The sequence below is a fragment of the Nilaparvata lugens genome, chromosome 4 (assembly GCF_014356525.2).
Source record: "Nilaparvata lugens isolate BPH chromosome 4, ASM1435652v1, whole genome shotgun sequence".
Taxonomy (NCBI): Eukaryota; Metazoa; Arthropoda; class Insecta; order Hemiptera; family Delphacidae; genus Nilaparvata; species Nilaparvata lugens.
In genome coordinates, this window is record NC_052507.1 from 63,723,142 (window position 1) to 63,745,068 (window position 21,927).

Sequence of the window (21,927 nt, forward strand, 5' to 3'; positions counted from 1 at the left end):
AATAGTAGACTTGAGATACGCGTGAACACTAGCGTTAGGTGATCAATTTTCATAACGGCAAGGAAAGTTTTGTGAGTGCGCCACACCAGATTTTTTAGATATATTCATTCTTTTCTATTTCACTATATTATTAAGAATAATTTTCAAGATAATGTAGTATTTTCATGAAAATGTGATGAAATCATATCATGTGAGATGATTATTTCATAGTTTTATAATTATTCTATGATTTGTAAAACTGTAATTACTAGTAGTTCTGTGAACAGTAGACCTCGCACTCAGTAAGTTACATTGACCTGTTGTTATGTTTTCTAAAAATTAATAAATAATTTATCAATTTAAAATGTCTAGAAATAATCCTAAATAAATATAGAGCTCTCTGTCCTATCGTACCGTGACGTGTCGTCCCGGAATGTGAGTGTGAGCGCTGTTATCAGGTCTGGCTGCAACTGTCTACAACGTTGATGGAAAGATACATTTTCAAGATGTTCGATGTTTTTGAACGGGTAGTATTATAGTCCACTAAACAGCTGATTTATGATAAATAATTCTATAGTCTGATTTTTACGGTAATATTGGCGTATGAAGGAGGCTCCTTTTTCCTTTCATATTATCCTTGAAATGCAAAATTTTCAAAAACCTTGTATATACGTCGACGCGCAATTTAAAAAGGAACATACCTATCAAATTTCATGAAAATCTATTACCGCGTTTCGCCGAAAATGCGCAACATAAAAATTTATAAACATTTTACCATTAAGAGAAATGCTAAACCGTCGACTTGAATCTTAGACCTCACTTAGCTCGGTCAATTATTGTAACCTTGTTACCATAGGAGTCAAGCCTAGTAACAACATCTCTCTCATTCTCTCTCTCTCTTTTTCTCTCTCTATCTGTCTCTTTCTCTCTCTATATCTCTTTTTCTCTCACTCTCTCTCTCTATCTGTCTCTTTCTCTCTCTCTTTCTCATCCGTTTCAACCCTCTTTCTAGAGTAATTTTGTTGATAAGGGCGCCGGTTTTTGCATAAGACACAGGCATTATATAAATATTCATCGCACTGCTAAGGCTTGCAGCACGCAAGCCATAATAGGAATATAAATGGGTATCTGCAGAAGCCTTTAATCAGGCTTATCTTACCTCAAGTGCCCTTTACTTCCACCTTCGACCTTCCTTCAGACAACCAACAAACTCCTCAAGAAACAGACCATCAAACAGCAAGAAAGGATGGAGCTATACGATTTTCCCAGTGAGAGACAAGGAGAGCAAATCTACCCGGTCGACCATCGAAGAACTGAGAAGGTTAGAGCTATGCGATTTGTCTAGTGAGAGAAAAGGATAGTAAGCCTACACGTTGAACCATGGAAGAGTTGGGAAGGATAGAGCTATCTGATTTGCATAATGAGAGACAATGATAGAAAACTTACACGGTGAACCATGGAAGAGTTGTAGAGGATAGAGATATGTGGTTTGCCTAATGAGAGACAAGGATAGCAAACGAACATAGTCGAACATAGAAGAGTTAGAAAGGATAAAGCTATCTGATTCACCTAATGAGAGACAAGGATAGAAAACATACACGGTGAACCATGGAAGAGTTGTAAAGGATAGAGATATGTGGTTTGCCTAATGAGAGACAAGGTTAGCAAACGAACATAGTCGAACATAGAAGAGCTAGAAAGGATAAATCTATCTGATTCACCTAATGAGAGACAAGGATAGAAAACCTACCCCTTGAACCATGGAAGAGTTGTGAAGGATAGAGATATCAGATTTGCCTAATGAGAGACAAGGATAGTGAATCTACCCGTTGAACCATGGGAGAGTTGAGAAGGATAGAGCTATCTGATTCACCCAATGAGAGACAAGGATAGAAAACTTACACGGTGAACTATGGAAGAATTGGGAAGGATAGAGATATCTGATTTGCCCCATTACAGACAAGGAAAGCAAACGAACATAGTCGAACATAGAAGAGCTAGAGAGGATAGAGCTATCTGATTCACCTAATGAGAGACAAGGATAGCAAACCCACCCCTTGAACCATTGAAGAGCTGGGAAGGATAGAGCTATCTGATTTGCCTTTTGAGAGACAAGGATAGCAAACGAACATAGTCGACCATAGAAGATCTAGAAAGAATGAAGCATACAAAGATCTAGAAAGAATGAAACATAGTCGACCATAGAAGATCTAGAAAGAATGAAGCTATCTGATTCACCTAATGAGAGACAAGGATAGAAAACCGACTCGTTGAACCATGGAAGAGTTGGGAAGGATAGAGATATGTGGTTTGCCTATGAGAAACAAAGATAGCAAACAAACATAGTCGAACATAGAAGAGTTAGAAAGGATAAAGCTATCTGATTCGCCTAATGAGAGACAAGGATCGAAAACTTACACGGTGAACCATGGAAGAGTTGGGAAGGATAGAGATATCTGGTTTTCCTAATGAGAGACAAGGATAGGAAACGAACGTGGAAGAGCTAGAAAGTATAAAGCTATCTGATTCACCTAATGACAGACAAGGATAGCAAACTATCAAAACGCCGTTAGTTTTACTCAACAGGACATGCTTTATCGCGATTCAAATAAGATACAGTACAGGCTCAACACGACATGGGTTTTAACGTGAATTATCACAGTTCATGAGCATGGTGCATGTTTGCTAAAACTTCAGATCTTTAATGCAAGATCCTCCAAACAAGAACATTGAGGGTAATATATAGTTAGGTCCACGTTATAATGACAGAGAGAACGATGGGAAAACAACGTTGCCGATCCTATGTCTTGTCAATGCCTTCTATAGACGGTGGTTGATACAGGTTTATTCATGTAATATTAACTGTCCATTCTTGTTTGGAATAATGAATTATCGACCGAGCGAAGTGAGGTCTAAGATTCAAGTCGACGGTTCGGCATTTTTCTTAATGTTAAATGTTTGAATGTCTAAGTGTTTGCATGTTTAAGTGTTTGAATGTTGCGCATTTCCGGCAAAACGTGGTAATAGATTCTCATGAAATTTTACAGATATGTTCCTTTTTTTAATCGCGCGGTGACGTATATACAAGGTTTTTTGGAAATTTTGCATTTCCAGAATCATATAAAAGGAAGAAGGAGCCTCCTTCATACGCCAATATTAGAGTAAAAATCAGACTATAGAATTATTCATCATAAATCAGCTGACAAGTGATTACACAGATGTGTGGAGAAGCCAGTCTATTGCTGTATTTCCATAAGGTCTGCAGTTCTGTTTCAATCAGGTACTTGTGGATGAGAATACTGCGTGATGTCTACTGTTCACAGAACTACTAGTATTTTATTAAGCAAGAAATCATATTTTTCAATAAATTTATAATGAGTTTTCATAATTAAGATAAAATATTTTGTTAATTAGTTATTAATTCTACATTGTTAAAAGATGATCTGGCAAAGCGAGGAAGAGATAGCGCTATCCGCTTTGTTGAATGATAGACAAGGATAGCAATACCATCGCTAATCAAACACTAACATTATAATGTGGACCTCACTATTTAAATGTAGCTTCGTTGTAATTGTGATAAAAATAGCCTAAAATTGATGGAGCAAGAAATCATATTTTTCAAGCAGCGCTATCTGCTTTGTCGAATGATAGATAAGGATAGCAACATCCCCGTTAATCAAATACCTCCAGGTATACTGATACTGATCTGTGAGCTACAACAAATATTCTATTTTTTTTGTTCTCTTCGCTTCCTGAAAAATTTGATTTTCAAACACTAAATGAGAGCATGTAACTCAATAACTATTGGAGATAGAGCTCTCAAATTTATAACACAGGTAGATTAGGTGTATATCTAGTTCCGCTCACTAGATTTTTGGACAAGGTTTATTGAAAAAAGAAATAGCGTACATCGAATGAGAAAATTATGAGAAAAAAATTGTAGTTTGAAAAAAAATCATAACTTTATTTTTTTATTGTTGATTTGAGAAAACCTGTAGTACGAACTAGATATTTTGATTATCTTTCAAATAAAAAAAAATTCAAGGCTCTTATCTTTAACCATTCTTGAGATATGTGTCATTTAGTTAACATTGCTTGTATAGGGTTTTTCGGGTGCCCTTAAAAACGTGGACCTCGCTGTAAGCGCCGCACTTCGGTTTGACATTATGTGACAATTTGAGCGGCTATTAGGCCAAATATGGGGGGCAGCCTGGCTCGTTTGCACTTTTGCAGCAGCGAAATCCACTGTCAGATTACGTTTCCAAATTTGCACACACGGCCGGCTGAATCAGCAGAAACTAATTCGGGTGCCTCTAACCAGACGCGGCTTAATTATAGGAGAAAATGAGTTGGCATGTGTGTGTGTGTGTGTGGGGAGGTGCGTGTGAGAGCATGGTACGACAGACGTGTAGTGGTAGAGGAACGTTTGATTTCCCAACAGAGTTTATTGCAGTAGTTCATCCACCTTCCATTTCCTGTCTGTCGAATACACAGGGCAACTCGTTTTCGACTCACGATTCTCGATTCCCGACTCTCGACTCTCGACTATCGAATCTCGACTATCGACTCTCGACTCTCGACTATCGATTCTCGACTATCGAATCTCGACTCTCGATTCTCGACTACCGAATCTCGACTCTCGACTCTCGTTACTGAAGCAATAAAACTTCAAACCCGCCTCTCTCTTCTCTAGCTCTTCACTGATAAATCCTTGATTGAGACGTGTGTTCACTAAAAGAGCTTTGGCTCTCGACAGGTATGAGAAGTATATATTTGATCAATAATTGGTTATTGAGAGGTGTTACTCTATTTTCGTCAAACGTTAAAAGTATCTTTCTTTTTTTGTCATAGTCATTCAATTTCAGCTGTTTTACATGCAAAATATTGAGATCGCTTCCGTATGTAGAAGGGTCAAAGTTTATCTATCTATCTACTAGCTGGCTTGGCGAACTTCGTACCGCCAAATAGTTAATACATCTCATGGCAAACTTCAGCTGGATGCACACCTGAGGAGGTGCGATTAATGGAAAATCTCACACACACTGAATCGGGCATGGCGTGGAACAGTGTGATGAGGCAATCTCCATAAGATCACCATGTACCATGACGATCTTCATAAGATCACCACTTTGTATCACCAAGCCGCGCCTCCTCAGGTGTGCTTAGCCTTAACTTGATCTTTATGAAAATTATCCAACAATCAGTATTCACATTTATATCTCAATATGGATATCCCATGTTACTCGTGCAGCAGTTTGTATTTTCAGATATAGTTGAATGCAGCTTGGGAAATTGAATGATATATCTCCTTGCTGCTGATTTTCCCATGCATATTCTAAATTTACAGCATTTCGAGTTCTACGACCCAAGTTTGGACGTCGTTTGTATCGCGGCATTATTATTTAGAATTTAAATTTTGTGAATCAGTAGAAAGAAAATGGAAAAACAGATCTACCGACGGCTGTTGGATGACACAATGATTATAACAGTTGATTTTTATCTCTGTGTGTGACCAGCTCAGAAATCTTCTCCCATAAGGATTACATGTGAACTTTGAAGGACCGAAGGAAAGAGTCCTGAAGTCTGATCATAAATTTGATAGGCCATAAACCTGCTCCTGAACATAACAAACGCAACTAAAAAATCATCAAATTCGGTGAACACATAAGAAAGTTATTGAATGTCAAAATTTGAGGCTCGATTTTTATTGACCGAGCGAAGTGAGGTCTAAGATTCAAGTCCACGGTTTGGCATTTCTCTTTATGTTTAAATGTTTATATGTTTACGCAGTAATAGGATTTCATGAAATTTGACAAGTTTATTCCTTTTTAAATTGCGCGTCGACGTATATACAAGGTTTTTGGAAATTTTGCATTTCAAGGATAATATAAAAGGAAAAAGGAGCCTCCTTCATACGCCAATATTAGAGTAAAAATCAGACTATACAATATTATTCATCATAAATCAGCTGTCTAGTGGACTATAATACTACCCGTTCAAAAACATCGAACATCTTGAAAATGTATCTTTCCATAAACGTTGGTAGACAGTTGACTATAATACTACCCGTTCAAAAACATCGAACATTTTGGAAATGTATCTTTCCATCAACGTTGTAGACAGTTGCAGCCAGACCTGATGACAGCGCTCACACTCACATTCCGGGACGATACGTCAGGTACGATAGGACAGACAGCTCTATGTTCATTTAGAATGTCTTCTAAACATTTAAATTGATAAATTATTCATTAATTTTTGAGGAAACATAACAACAGGTCAATGTAACTTACTGAGCGCGAGGTCTACTGTTCACAGAGCTACTAGTTTATATAGATTTGTGTGTATACCACTGAAAATTTTCCAAGAAGGTGGAGAGAGATCGAATCTTGACTCATAAAATTGAATGACATTTCATTTCATTAAATTTCTGTGTCGTTTTGGATAGAAGTTTAATAATCAATAATATAATAGAGGGAAAAAATTGGCCTATACACATACGGGATAGGAAATTCAGGAATGATGGATCATCAAGTCTGAACTCCTTAACTGATCAACTTTAAATTTTGCATATAGATTCTTGATTTATCGAGGATGGTAATAGGCCTATTCCAAATTCTTCTAGATCTCAGTAGATCAAGTTTTCAATTAGACCTTTGCGGAGCAGGGATTACCGGATAGTTATGAATAATTTCTGAAGGCTTGTTATGAAAGGAGTAATTTCATTTTATTCCATACCCATAAAAATCTGGCGTGGTACACTCATACAACTTTCCTTGCTCATTGATCTATAAGCCTCATTTTTAACGAGGATAATTTTGGGGAATAACATTATGCCGATTGGCGGCTAAATAATTAAAACTATGATTATACTATTGTAATTGTTTTTAGAGTACATTTTCCTTTGTTTAAATTATGAAATTCGAGGATTTTTTAAAAGTTGTCAAAACAGCTGTTCCACAAATAAAATATCGACATGTGTTCTTTTGAATAAACTGCTCTACCTACCTACCTCACGCACGAGAAGGAGGTTACAAAGTAAATTTCTCAGGGATGGGGTGGACCCCCTGTTAGTTTCCCAGGGAGGAGACTCATTCATACAGGGTATGAATTTGAAAAGAATCGGTCAATTCATTTTTGAGAAAATCGTGATAGAGATTTAACAAAATTCATTCTTCTCAGGAATATTACGGAGCTTCTGCAATTTTCCCAGAAATAAGACTCATGTCAGTTGATAAGGCTTATAAATAGCTTATCTAGGGTATAAATTTGAAGGAAATCGTTAGAGCCGTTTTCGAGAAAACCGTGAAAAATATGGTTTTTTAGCAATTATCCGCCATTTTGAATTGAATTTCTTATTGTAGGATCCTCATGGTATAAGGACATGGAGTTTAAAATTTCAAGTCAATCGGTTAAATAGGAATGGAGTTAACGTGTTCACAGACACACACACAGACCAACACCCAAAAATCATGTTTTTGGACTCAGGGGACCGTGAAACGTATAGAAAACATGAAATTAGGGTACCTTAAATTTTTTTGGAAAGCAATACTTTCCTTACCTATGGTAATAGGGAAAGGAAACTAAAAATGAATGTGAAGTACTGTCTAGGGTGTCCTAATCGATTCTGTGTCGCAATGATACAAATGATAATGTGTGAGCTTCACACATCATTTCAGCCTTTATGTTAAAGATTGCCAGCTAGTTCACGTTTATTGTTGCAAGCTAGTTTCTGTTCAGTTGGTTGCCCTGGTACTCCTTCTATAGTGAGATCTTAGACCAGTTATAGAATAGACACGCTGGAAAGTCTAGCCTCTGAAGCCAACATCTACTGCCAAATCCACCCATCTTGACGTCACAACAGTGACGTCACACATCGAATGGAAAACTTTCAGATTGTGTCTATTTCAGATTCATTGTGTTTTTAGGTTATTTCTAGCTATGGACAAAAACGATATCGGTTAAGTTATAATGTGTTATGTGATATCGGCTTCAAAGTTATAATGTGTTTTGAAAATAATAATTGAATGAAAAAGACTAAGAAATAGTCAAAAAACCACTGATTTATTGATAATTGGAAAGACCGGTTTCTGTTATTACACCATTGTCAATCTCTGATAAACTCGTAGAGTTCCACGAAAGTAATGAAAGAAACCGGTCTTTCTAATTATCAATAAATCAGTGTTTTTTGACAATTTCTTAGTCTTTTTCATTCAATATGAATAATTACCACAATATCAACTTCTCAACTACACAAAAAGTGAAAATAATAAGGTACGGTAGCCTACAAAACTTATTTTTTTATTGTCATGCTGCAATGAGTTCACTTACATCATATCCAAGGATAATATTACAGTTACAACTTACAATATTTATGTGTATAAATTTCAACTTACGCATGAAAAGATATTCCACTTTTTTCCTAAACATTTCAGTGCAATTATATGTTGCGCAGGAGATTACCATTTCCATAAATAATAATTACATAAATAAATAACAATCTGCTATGGCAAACAAGCTATGTTTAACAACAATGTAAGATAAACACCACTAACACATACACAAAAAAACTCAAAAAAGTTTTCTATAATTTCTATAGGATGCGTGACGTCACTGTTGTGACCTCAAGATGGGTGGATTTGGCAGTAGATGTTGGCTTCATCGACTTTCAGTATGAATATACAATGGGCCGTGTCTATTCCATAACTGGTCTAAGAGTGAGATCCACGTTAGAATGGCAGTGGATAAAGATGGGAGAAGAACGTTGCCGAAACTCTGTCTTGTCAATGCCTTCTATAGACGGTAGCTGATACAGGTATATTGATGTAATATTAACTGTTCATCCTCGTTTAAAATAATCAATTATATTTTATCAGGCAAGAAATTATATTTCTCAATAACTCAATAACGAATTCTCATAATCAAGATGGAATATTTAGTTAATAAAATTATCAATTCTACATTGCTGAAAGACAGTCTGACAACAGAGCAAAGCGGGAAAGAGAGAGAGCGCTATCCGCTTTCTTGAATGATAGACAAGGATAGCAGTACCATTGCTAATCAAACACTGCCATTATAACGTGGACCTCACTATACCACAAAACAGAACTGTAGAAGAACCGATAGAATGAAGCAGCCAACACTTCCATTCTATTTATTGTTGGTCTTTTGCCAGGAATAGGACGGGACGACTTGCGAACTGCTTTTGCGACCTTCTTCTTCTTCTTCTTCTTCTTCTTCTTCTTCTTCTTCTTCTTCTTCTTCTTCTTCTTCTTCTTCTTCTTCTTCTTCTTCTTCTTCTTTTTCTTCTTCTTCTTCTTCTTCTTCTTCTTCTTCTTCTTCTTCTTCTTCTTCTTCTTCTTCTTCTTTTTCTTCTTCTTCTTCTTTTTCTTCTTCTTCTTCTCTTCCTCTTCATCCTCCTCCTCCTCCTCCTCCTCCTCCTCCTCCTCTCATCCATCTTCTTTTCTTCTTCCTCTTCTCAAGGATTATGTCTTATTCTTTTAGATGAGCGGGTTGCCTATGCTGCCCCTTGCTCCAAACATCTATAGAACAACTTATATCTAGATATATGAAGTATATCTAGATTCCAGCCTTGGCCCGGGGTTCACTTTGCGACAAGGGCAGCAGCTGCAGCCATCTTTGTCCACATGACTCCGTCTTTTTCCATTCGAAATTTGCCCCGACTGCAGGGTCTTTGGGGTTCCAAAGAACTTTGGTGCCATGCGGGAAAGGAAGACGTGAACATTCGTACATAATACAAAGATGTGATCATGCATTACCACATAGGGATTACGGAGGTCTTGCTAGCTTGGATCAATGTATTATCAACTAAAGTACGGTGAGTCAGGGTTACTTGAACCCACTTGTACCTCAGATCAATTCTTATTTATAATAATAGATAAGGAATGATTTCTATACTTCATATGTATAATATAAAGACTATAATCTAATCCGTCGAATTAAAAAAGTTACAAAATATATTATCGATGGAATTAAATAGAGAATGCATTTATTCAAATGCTAATTAATATATATTTATTATTTAACGAAAATCCCAAATAAATGCTGCAAATCACCCCGAAGACCTCTGCTACTGCAGACATTGACAACAGGGTTAACAGCTAGATGGAAATTCGATGAGAACTACTATCCAAAAATTAGTTGCCAGCCCGGGAATCGAACCCGATACCTCCCAATTGCTAGTCAGGAATTGGCTTCGTATAAAATGAGCGCTGCTATCCAGAGATTGTCAGTTTGGTGTAAGGGTAAGCATTCCTGACTAGCAATTGGGAGGTACCGGGTTCGATTCCCGGGCTGGCAACTAATTTTGGAAAGTAGTTCTCATCGAATTTCCATCTAGCTGTTAACCCTGTTGTCAATGTCTGCAGTAGCAGAGGTCTTCGGGGTGATTTGCAGCATTTATTTGGGATTTTCGTTAAATAATAAATAAATATATTATCATTGTGTGTAAATGATAGGTTTAAGTTTTCTAGTCAATATTCACTGTTTCTGGAACAAACGAGCTTTCAATGGTGCTTGAGAACTTGTTTATATAGATTTGAACTTCTTACCTTTTTTATGTAAATTTATTGCTTCTTTTCATTATGTTTTTACTGTTTAAACTAATTGAATTAGTTAAGTTAACTGAAATTGTTAAGCTTTTTGAGTTTAGTGGATTTGTTGAATGTATAAAACTTATTGGATTTGCTGAACTTGTTGAATGTATTTAAGTTACTCAGTTATTTGAATGTGTGGAATCTATCTAATTTATTGATTAGGAATTACCTTGTACCTTCTAATGTGAGCTTCTTGAATGTTAGAGATTCATAGTAATAATGTTTATTGATTATAACGTGGACCTCACTATAGAAGGTTAGACTCCTATCAGTAACTCTATCTTCTAGTATTTCAATAATAATGATCAAGTTATTCACAATCGTTGTTGATTAGCCACTCTCATAATCATGTTAGATACTAGCAGGCAATCCGTGCTTCCCAAGGGTCTATTTTGAGACTTGACAAACTGAAAACTCGACTTAATGAATTCTTTAAGAATTGAAAATAGGCCTATAACCAACCCCGGTTAATTATTGAGAATATAATATATATATGCGAAATTTCAAGTTAATCAGTCCTGTAGTTTAGACGTGATGATGCGCCAAACATATTTACCTATCCCGTACGTATATAATCAACTTCTTTCCTTTAATAGGATTTGGATATAGAAGTAGAATATTTTTTTAAAGTGATATTTTTATGAATCCTGAAAAAACTAGACCACCTTTTGCTTCAAAATCAGTTAAAATTCTTCCCTAAAAAATCCCACTTAACTTACATCTAAGCTTGATTATGTAGTGCTCTGTGATTTAATACATTCTATCCTATTCTATTTACTTCTCGTGTAGTTGAGAAGTTGATATTGTGGTGATTATTGATATCAAATAAGAAGACTGAGGAATTGTCAAAAATCACAGATTTTATTGATCGTTAGAAAGACCGGTTTCGGTTGTTACACCATTGTCAATCTCTGATAAACTGGAAATCTGATAATCTCCGAGTTTATCAGAGATTGACAATGGTGTAACAACCGAAGCCGGTCTTTCTAACTATCAATAAAATCTGTGTTTTTCGACAATTTCTTAGTCTTTCTATTCAATATTCTATCAATAAGAGAATGCAGCATAATTAAGTTAGAAATCACTCTTCTAAGACCAAAGAAGCCTGGAATATCCAAGGAATCAGGGGTTGTATTTTAGATTCCTTATTATTATCCATCGATCCCGTTGTCGGATAAACACGTTGAACTGTCGGTCTCGGCTTAAGTATGACAGTCGTAAGGCCTACTGACAGCTCAAATGATATATTCAGGCAAGGTGGAACATCCGTCAGGAACTCTCCACCTGGCACATAGCCACATTTAATACATTTAATATAATTATCATTATTATTCATCCATAAATCTCACCAACCATCTTGAAAGTATCATAAACTCAGCATTACAAACAGCTGATTAGCTAATGTCAATTTCTAACCTTCAACGTGAAATTCGTATCACAATGTCAACACAGTCAGTTTCTTAATTAAAATGTACATTAAATTTCATACAATAACAATTTACATTGAGGAATAGGATTTACATATTATGAAGAGTCAAAAATCCTGGGTGTTATGAATTATTATACAGTGAACAAGAAAAAATGACATACTAGCACAAAAAATTCAGAGAGAGAGAAACACTTAAATACTCCAATTAAGAGCTGAAGTAGGTACTCCAATGAAGAACAGTTGAAATCTTCAATGAAGAACAGTTGAAATCTCCAATGAAGAACAGTTGAAATCTTCAATGAAGAACAGTTGAAATCTCCTATTATCTCGGTTATCACACGACTGTAGGTATTTATCATTTTATCTATTTGTTCATTAGTATATGGTAAAAGAACCTTTAAACCTTGGATCCTGTTTATAGTAGTTGATAAAATGGGAAGTAACCAAAACCTATCCGATAATTTAAACGAAAACATAATTATCGTCGCTATAAGGCTGCCAGTAGGTTTCGAGAGAAACGTTGAAAACGAACTAGTTAAAATTGAAACAGTTGATGGACTAGTTTGTTGTATGAAACAGTTGATCGTTGAGAAAAACGGTTACTGGATCGGCAGAACCGAGGACCTAGATTGTAACGAGAGTGGAAGCTTAGAACACGAAGTCAACCCAGACGAATATAATCGACAAATACATTGGAGCTCCATTCCACCGGCTAGACTTGTATCAGTTACCATTGATAAATCAGTTTATGATGTGTTTTATAACCTGTGTTGTAAGGGATCGTTCTGGCCTTTGTTGCATTCCATGCCAGATAGGGCAAGTTTCAATCGAGAACATTGGAAAGTGTACTGTTCTGTAAATGAAGCATTTGCTAACAAAACTGTGGAGGTACTAGAACGGTTAGCAGGTGATGAAGATACACGTCCAATATGTATTTGGATCCACGACTACCATATGCTCATGGTTTCAAGCTTCATCCGTGCTGCAGCCAACGAGAAAAACTTTAACATCAAGATAGGTTTCTTCTTACATTCTACATTTCCACCTTGGGATGTGTTTAAAATCCTTCCATGGGCCGATGAAGTGCTACAATCACTCCTAGAGTCTGACCTGATAGCCTTCAACATACAAGCATACTGTTTGAATTTTGTTGACTGTTGTCAGAGATGCCTAGGTTGTCGCGTGGATAGAGACAAGCTCCTAGTTGAGAACGGATCACGGTCTGTTTGTGTCAGAGCGATGCCGATTGGCATCCCCTTCAAGGAAGTTGAGGAGCTGTTGAAAACTCTACCACCAAACGGCTCCAACGAAATCAAGGAGATTGTCTGTGTTGATAGGTTGGATTTCATCAAGGGTATACTACACAGGCTTTATTCGTATGAGACGTTCCTACAGAAATACCCAGAGTTCCATGGGAAGGTTTTTCTGCTTCAAATAACGATCCCTTGTAGATCTGATTTGGATGTGTTCAAATCGTTGAAGGTTGAAATCGATCAACAAGTTGGAAGGATCAACGGGTTATTTGCAACAACTAAATGGACTCCGATACAGTATATTTACGGGGTCGTGGATCAGATTGTGTTGTTTAAAAACTTACGTGATGCATCAGTAGCTATGATCACACCGCTACGCGACGGTATGAATATGAGTGCTAAGCTTTTTGTGGCCTGTCAGATGAACAGTCCACCAGGTGTGTTACTACTGTCAAAGTTCGCTGGAACAGCTGATACCATGGAGGAGGCGCTACAGTGTAATCCTTACGAGAAGGAGGGTGTGGCTGATTCGTTGTATAGAGCGCTAACTATGCCCAATGATGAACGAGAAGCCCGTATGATTGCGTTGAGGAAACGGGAGATGCAGAATGACTCAGTGAGTTGGAGTCGCTCGTTTCTGGACGCCATCGGATCGACAGTGAAACGGGAAGGATCGCCGTTGTATAATTTAGATATGAGACCTCTGGAAATCAATGATTTCAACGATTATCTACCAAAATACATATTTAAATCGGAGAAATTAGCGTTGATAACTGAGTATGACGGTACATTAGTTCCCTCGAATCCATCTCCACCTCATTCCTCGGGGATTCCAGCTAGTACATACGAGATACTCCAACGGTTAGTTGAGAGGCCCAACATGAATATCTGTGTGATTTCTGGTAGAACAGCTCAAAACTTGAAGGATATCATCGGAATTGAAAAACTAATCTACGCGGGAAATCATGGGCTGGAAATTTTGTACCCAGACGGTAGCAGGTTTAGCTATCCAATGCCTGACGAATTCAAAGATACATGCAGTGTTTTGTTGCAGAGTCTACAGGAGTTGACTTGTAGAGAGAGTGCCTGGGTTGAGAACCAGGGTGCGATTGTTACCCTACATTTGACCCCGATACCGAAGCCGTTGCGACCAGATTTGATTCGGAAAGCGCGCGGATTGATTGAGAAAGTTGGGTTTCACGCCAGGATTTGTGACGAGGTGATCGAGGCCACCCCACCGGTGGCGTGGAACGCGAGTCAGGCGGTGATTTGCATTATGCGGACCGTGTTCGGGATTGATTGGAGTGAGAGGGTCGGCATGATACTGGTCGGAGACTCTCTGTCGGACGAGGAGGCGTTTGAGAAGTTGCGGGGTGTTGCGGCAACTTTCAGCGTGGTGAGTAGTGTACGCTCTAAGACGTCTGCTGAACGGAGACTGTATAGTATTGAGTCGGTTCATACACTGCTGGATTGGATCGATAACTATTTGATGAGGAAGCAGAATGGGAGCGGGTATAACGGATTTTTCTGAGAAAATTATTTGATTCTAATAAACCCAATTTCAATATAAATTAGTGGAGTCAAAACATTTTTCAAAAGAAACTACAGCATTGAGTCTCTTCTTACACTGCTTGATTGGATAGACAACTATTTGATGAGGAGGAAAAACGGGAGCGGATATAACGGATTTTAGTAAGCTAATAATTCGATTTTAAGAAACCAAATTTTACTGGAATTAAATATTTTTTGAGGGAATAAATTTTTAGAATATTATCACAATGTGCTTCAAGCATTCATGAAACTTCATTCTTTATTCTCCATTTTTACAATAAGCATATCATTAGAATGATCTTTGCAAAGGATTAGAATAAATAGATTTATTCAAACAATTTTAGAGGGAATTACAGCATTCTATACACTGCTTGATTGGATAAACATCTATATATTTGCAGAGAGAGAATAGCTGATTTCTCTGAGTGAACAATTTTATTTCAATAAGCAAAATTTTCAAATGATTCAAACAATTTTCAGAGGAAACACATTTTGAAAATATTATCACAAGTTTTTCAACAATTTGCTGGAAAAAATGGAAGTCAATCGATATACTTGAAACGAACCACTGTATTCATGAACTAGAATAACATAAGTGATCAATGGATACAAATTTTTCTATTAATAATTATATATAATTTATATAAAATAAAGTATTTCGAGGTGATACTGAGTAACTGCTCACTGATCTACCTTTTCTATATCAACATCTAATGTTAGCTCAGTAATGATTAGCATTCCTCACTGTCCTATAACTCATTAGCTCATATGGGAAAACTCAACGAAAGCTAGTCCAGTATGAGGTAAAATCTATTTGTATATCTAGTGTATTTGGTTTTATATAATAGAGGATATACCTAACTCCATAGTATGAGGTGAAATCTATTTGTATCTAAGTAGTGTATTTAGTTTCATATAATATACAAGATAAACCTACCTCCGAAAAATTTCAAAAGAGATTCAAGTGAAATATTGTGGCATGTGATTCAGAAAAAAATAAACGATAGGGACACAAAGCTCGCAAACTTCTCGTAGCAAAACAACCGCTGAACCTAGGAAAAAATGAAATAGTTTTTTGTGCAAGTTTGACTATGCTAGCGTGATGGAGCTTTGTGCCAGTACCAGGTGGGTAGAGTCACCGAATACAGAAGCAGCAACAACATCTACAACAACACAACAACACAACAACAGCTTCAACACGGAATGGTCACGATTTTGCAGACTTGCAACCCCTAGGTAATCAACCCCTCCATAAAACTTGAATCATTTCATTGCGCAGTCATCTGACTGCAGTAGTCTGTCATTTGAATTGAGCCATATCATGGTATATTATCCTTGAGAGTCTTCAAGCTTTCAGTTCTAGAGCCCAGTAAACTCTGTCTTTGATTTGCATATATAGTGAGGTCCACGTTATAATGGCAGTGGATAAAGATAGAAGAATAGCGATGCCGATTCTCATCATTAATTAATTATATTTCCACACTGTCTGAAACATAATTGCCATCGTTGTGCACCTAGAAAAGGATAGTACCACCGGCTTTGTCGAATGATAGACAAGGATAGCAAAACCAAAGTAGATCAAATACTGTCATTATAACGTGGACCTCACTATAGCCTTGTCTATCATTCAACAAAGCTGATAGCGCTATCTCTTTCTCGCTTTGCTCTGTTGCCAGATCGTTTTTTAACAAGTGATTTGCATAGAAAGGACAACTATAATGACGTCCCCGTTATAATGGCAGTGGAGAAAGGGTAGGAGACCAACGTGGCCGATCCTCTGTCTTGTCAATGCCTTCTGTGGACGGTAGCTGATACTGGTTTATTGATGTATAATATTGTTTAATAAGTTTATGATCAATTATATTCTATTAAGCAAAAAAATATAAGCAAAAAAATCAACAAAGCGGATAGCACTATCTCTCTCTTGCTTTGCTCTGTTGCCAGATCGTCTTTTAACAATGTAGAATTGATAATTAACTAACTAAAAATATTTCATCTCAATTATGAAATTATTGTAAAAATATAATTTCTTGCAATATATTAGTACTGTAATATATAATTGATTATTTTAAATGAGAATTATCAATTAATATTAGATCAATAAACCTGTATCAGCTACCGTCTATAGAAGGCATTGACAAGACAGAGGTTCAGCAACGTTGTTTTCCTATCTTTCTCCACAGTCTATAATGACTGTGGAGTGAGATAGAACAACATTGCTGAACCTCTGTCTTCCTCACGTGGACCACACTGTAGAAGGGACAAGTGAATGCTATAGTGAGGTCCACGTTATAATGGCAGTATTTGATTAACATTTGTGTTGCTATCCTTGTCTATCATCAGAGAAAGTAGATAGCACTATCCTTTTCTAGCTCCGCAAACTTTCCAGATCGTTTTTTAACAATTAATTTGCATAGAAAGGACACCTATTGTGAGGTCCACGTAATAATGGCAATGGAGAGAGATAGGAGACCAACGTGGCCGATCCTCTGTCTTGTCAATGCCTTCTGTGGACGGTAGCTGATACTGGTTTATTGATGTATAATATTAACTGTTCATTCTTGTTTGATATGATCAATTATATTCTATTAAACAAAAAATTATAAGCAAAAAAATCAACAAAGCGGATAGCGCTATCTCTCTCTCGCTTTGATCTGTTGCCAGATCGTCTTTTAACAAAGAAAAAATTATAATTAACGAACTAAATATTTCATCTCAATTTTGAAATTATTGAAAAAATATAATTTCTTGCTTAGTAATATATAATTGATTATTTTAAATGAGGATGATCAGTTAATATTACATCAATAAACCTGTATCAACTACCGTCTATAGAAGGCATTGACAAGACAGAGGTTCAGCAACGTTGTTTTGCTATCTTTCTCTACAGTCTATAATGACTGTGGAGTGAGATAGGAGAACAACATTGCTGAACCTCTGTCTTCCTCACGTGGACCACACTGTAGAAGGGACAAGTGAATGCTATAGTGAGGTCCACGTTATAATGGCAGTATTTGATTAACATTTGTGCTGATATCCTTGTCTATCATCAGAGAAAGTAGATAGCACTATCCTTTTTAGCTCCGCAACGTCTAGATCGTTGCCAGATCGTTTTTTAACAATTGATTTGTCTCAAAAGACAACTAGGAATCTATCTATGGAACGTAACTGGACGGAGTTTTTGGGTGTTCATAGTGAAGTCCACGTTATAATGACAATATTTGATTAACATTTGTGTTGCTATCCTTGTCTATCGTTTGAGAGAATAGATAGCGCTATCAATCGCTACGTTGCCAGATCGTTGTCAGATTTCTAACCATGTGCAAATATAATTCATCCCCAGAATATCGAGTCTCAATTATAAAAATGTATTTTTTATTTATCACATTGTGTACAAATATTCAACATGAGGAAAGGCACAACGACAGGCTCATGCCCAAAACTGTTCCATTTTCCAATTTATACTATATACTGTATACTATATACTTTATTATTTTTATTTATTTACTGTCCAAGTCAAAATGTTGGTTATGTCACTTTCACTTTTCAAAATACAATTTACGCTCTTCATTGCTCAGATAAACGAGCAAATTTTGAATCAAATAAATACTATTAGAGTCTAGAATCAAAAAATCTAGAACAGTAACTTATTAACGATTCAAAAAGTCTAATTTTTCAATGGAACTAGAAATGTTTGAGCTAGAAACTTTACACTAAAAATTTCAATAATCATCATCATTATCATGATATTTTATCATTGAAAAACATATTTTATTCTCGACAAATAAATACCCTATAATTGATTATTTTGACCAAAGGTCAACAATTTAGATATAATATAATCATCAACAAAATATTCAGTCTCAATTGTGAAAATTTATTATTATTTATTAAATTTATTATTATTTATATGTAATTTACATTCACTTGAGGAATAGAAGATTATTTTGACAAGAATGAACAGTTGATATTACATGCTCAAAGACCAAGCAGCTGAGACAATCCCATTGATAATTAGATCAGATATACCGGTATTAGCGATCCTCTATAGAAGGCAGTGGCAAGGCAGAGTATTGGCAACGCTGTTCTCCTATCTTTCTCCACTGCCATCCTAACATGTACCTCACTACAGAGCACAGTAAAATCTGACGTTGATTTGCATAAAAGGGACAACTGAATGCTGGAGGAATCTGGAACGATTCTAGACGGCGTTTATGGGAATTTATACATCCTAGATGCTCTGTTTGGGAACGGATTTTATGGAACTATAAAATTAAAGATAAGCTGGAATTGAAATACGATGAACTGCGTTTATGGGTATCCGGACTACGTTTCCAGTATTGCTGCCTTGTTTTGATCTTCAGTAGTAATAAAATTTAAGATAAGCTGGAATTGGAATTTAAATAAGGTTGTTGGACTTCCAAACTGGAGCGTCCAAACCTTCGATAAGATATTATTATTATGTGTAGATATATTATATAATTATAATAAGTAAGATATTATTATATTATGTGTAAAATAAATAAATTACTCTCTGTGCCGGTTGCACAAAAGCGAGTTAAATTTCAACCGTGATTAATTCTACAATAACCAATCAGAGAAGCCGTCTTTTTAAAAATGCCTTTTCTGATTGGTTCTCGTGAAGTTAATTACGGTTGAAATTTAAATGGCTTTTGTGCAACCGGGCCTCTGCATTGAATAGTAACGTCACATGATCGGAAAGGGGCCTTTTGCAGGCGATAATGATGTTTCTAGTCGAGGCGTTAGCCGAGACTAGAGCTTCATTCGAGCACTGCAAAAGACATTCACGTCCAAGTAACGTACACTATTTTTTGTCATGATAATCTAAAGAAGGATAATTAATTTAGAAATGGGAAAAAATCTGCTTGTGCTGAATTTACTACATGAATTCTATAAACATAACCTAGATTTCAAATTCCGAATTAGGAATTTTGTGGAAGTTGACAAAACTTCCACCTGGAGTGCTGAAGGTGTTTTTTTTGTAGCAGTTTTGCTGTTCCTATTTCGGAACTGGGAAAGATACTCGAAAGTAAAGAAAAAAAATGGTTTCATTACAGTAGAGAATGCTGTAATGAGAATCATAATAATGTTTATTTGTTCTGCAAACATCTGTTTTCCGGCTTGATTTCATGGATGGAAAACAGCTGAGATTGAATGACTACGACAAAGAGAATATCTATATATATATATAAAAGCGAAATGGCACTCACTCACTGACTGACTGACTGACTGACTGACTGACTGACTCACTCACTCACTCACTCACTCGCACAACTAAAAATCTACCGGACCAAAAACGTTCAAATTTGGTAGGTATGTTCAGTTGGCCCTTTAGAGGCGCACTAAGAAATCTTTTGGCAATATTTTAACTCTAAGGGTTGTTTTTAAGGGTTTAAAGTTCGTCTTTTAGCATGTATATTCTTCTTCTCCCAATCTCTTAATATTATAATTGAAATTTCCATATCATATGTTACTATAGAACTATAATCTAGATAGAGTACCTCTTCGAAACAGTTGTTAACTGGCAACTAAATTAATAATTTTGTCAGGTTGGCACTAAGTTGAGTTGACTTTGTTAGGTTGGCACCAAGTTGAAGATTTAAATGCATTTATCGCGGAAAAATTGATTGGGCACTGCTACTTCAATCCTGGGAATATTATATTACTAGCCGTCAGGCTCGCTTCGCTCGCCATATCCGTTTAGCCAGACGTTTAGTCTGGAACCCCGACTGGATTGTCCTAACATAATATGATAAAAATTCTCAAATGAAAAATGCAGGCGAGCGAAGCGAGAAATTTTTAATCGAATTAGAAATTTTAATGTTTAAACTTCTCAGGTGTTCAAAAACTTCTTGAAACCTTTGCCTGTCTCTTTGTGAGGCAGGAGTATTATTATCTTAGTACGTACTATTATATAATCATACTAGCCGTCAGGCTCGCTTCGCTCGCCATATCCTTCTATATGGCGAGCGAAGCGAGCCTGACGGCTAGTTATTATATAGATGTATTATTCAAGTACTAGTATCGGGGCACCGAGCTTCGCCCAAAAATGTTTCTTCCCCAAATTTTGATTTATAGACTATAAATAGTCCAAAAAGTAGATTATGTTCCATACACTTGAATTCATGTCCAATTTTCAGACCAAACATTTGAAAACAGAAAAGTTCTAATTTAGATTGTTTACAAACCAAATTGAATAACAAAATAACACTCACTAATCATTTAAAACTGTAAAATAATGATTACCTTTGAAAATTATTATATACTCTAATTTACAATGATATTATTACCATGTCGTGACAACAAATCAGATTATTTTGATCAATTCGATTAAAATTTCTAGATAGTATTTCTCGTGAATAAGCTGATTGATTGCAAATAGTTTAACAGCTGAACTTAATTCTGTCTCTATCCCACACAGGCACTCCCATCTTCCGTTATCAACAGACGACGAAATTATCATGTGCTTTTCCAAGGAAGAATAATTATTATCCTTTCCATGTCCTTCAGCGAATTTTCCCAGGGATGAGACCTAGTGCAATCGAATTTTTATATCATGAACCTACTATGTTACAAATTTCGTTAGAGCCGTTTTCGAGATCCGTTGGACATAATGAAATAACCATATAAAAATATACAGAAATTGCTCGCTTAATATAATTGACCGAGCGAAGTGAGGTCTAAGATTCAAGTCGACGGTTTGGCATTTCTCTTAATGTTTAAATGTTTATATGTTGCGCATTTACGGCGAAACGCGGTAATAGATTTTCATGAAATTTGACAGATATGTTCCTTTTTTTAATTGCGCGTCGACGTATATACAAGGTTTTTTGAAATTTTACATTTCAAGGATAATATAAAAGAAAAGGGGCCTTTTTCCTTTATTAATATAAAGGAAAAAGGAGCCTCCTTCATACGCCAATATTAGAGTAAAAATCAGACTATAGAATATTATTCATCATAAATCATCTGACATGTGATTACACAGATGTGTGGAGAAGCCAGTCTTTAGTATATAGATGTATATCCATAAGGTCTATAGTTTCAATCAGGTACTTGTCGATGAGAATACCGAGTGAGG

At 36.2% G+C, this 21,927-nt stretch overlaps 2 protein-coding genes across 3 annotated transcripts in view; one reads left to right on the top strand and one right to left on the bottom strand.

The window, feature by feature from the left end:
- The window catches only part of LOC111056406 (Kv channel-interacting protein 1), a 173,171-nt gene that overhangs the window by 99,717 nt on the left and 51,527 nt on the right, over positions 1-21,927 (bottom strand). The window lies entirely within an intron of this gene.
- On the top strand, positions 12,012-14,986 carry LOC111064228 (trehalose-6-phosphate synthase). The gene has a single exon (XM_022351923.2). The coding sequence runs from the start codon at positions 12,454-12,456 to the stop codon at positions 14,803-14,805; it is 2,352 nt and encodes a 783-aa protein (XP_022207615.2). The 5' UTR covers positions 12,012-12,453; the 3' UTR covers positions 14,806-14,986.

What these genes read in the sequence shown, in the direction of transcription:
- LOC111064228 (XM_022351923.2), top strand. Translation starts at nt 12,454, where the DNA reads ATGGGAAGTAACCAAAACCTATCCGATAATTTAAACGAAAACATAATT.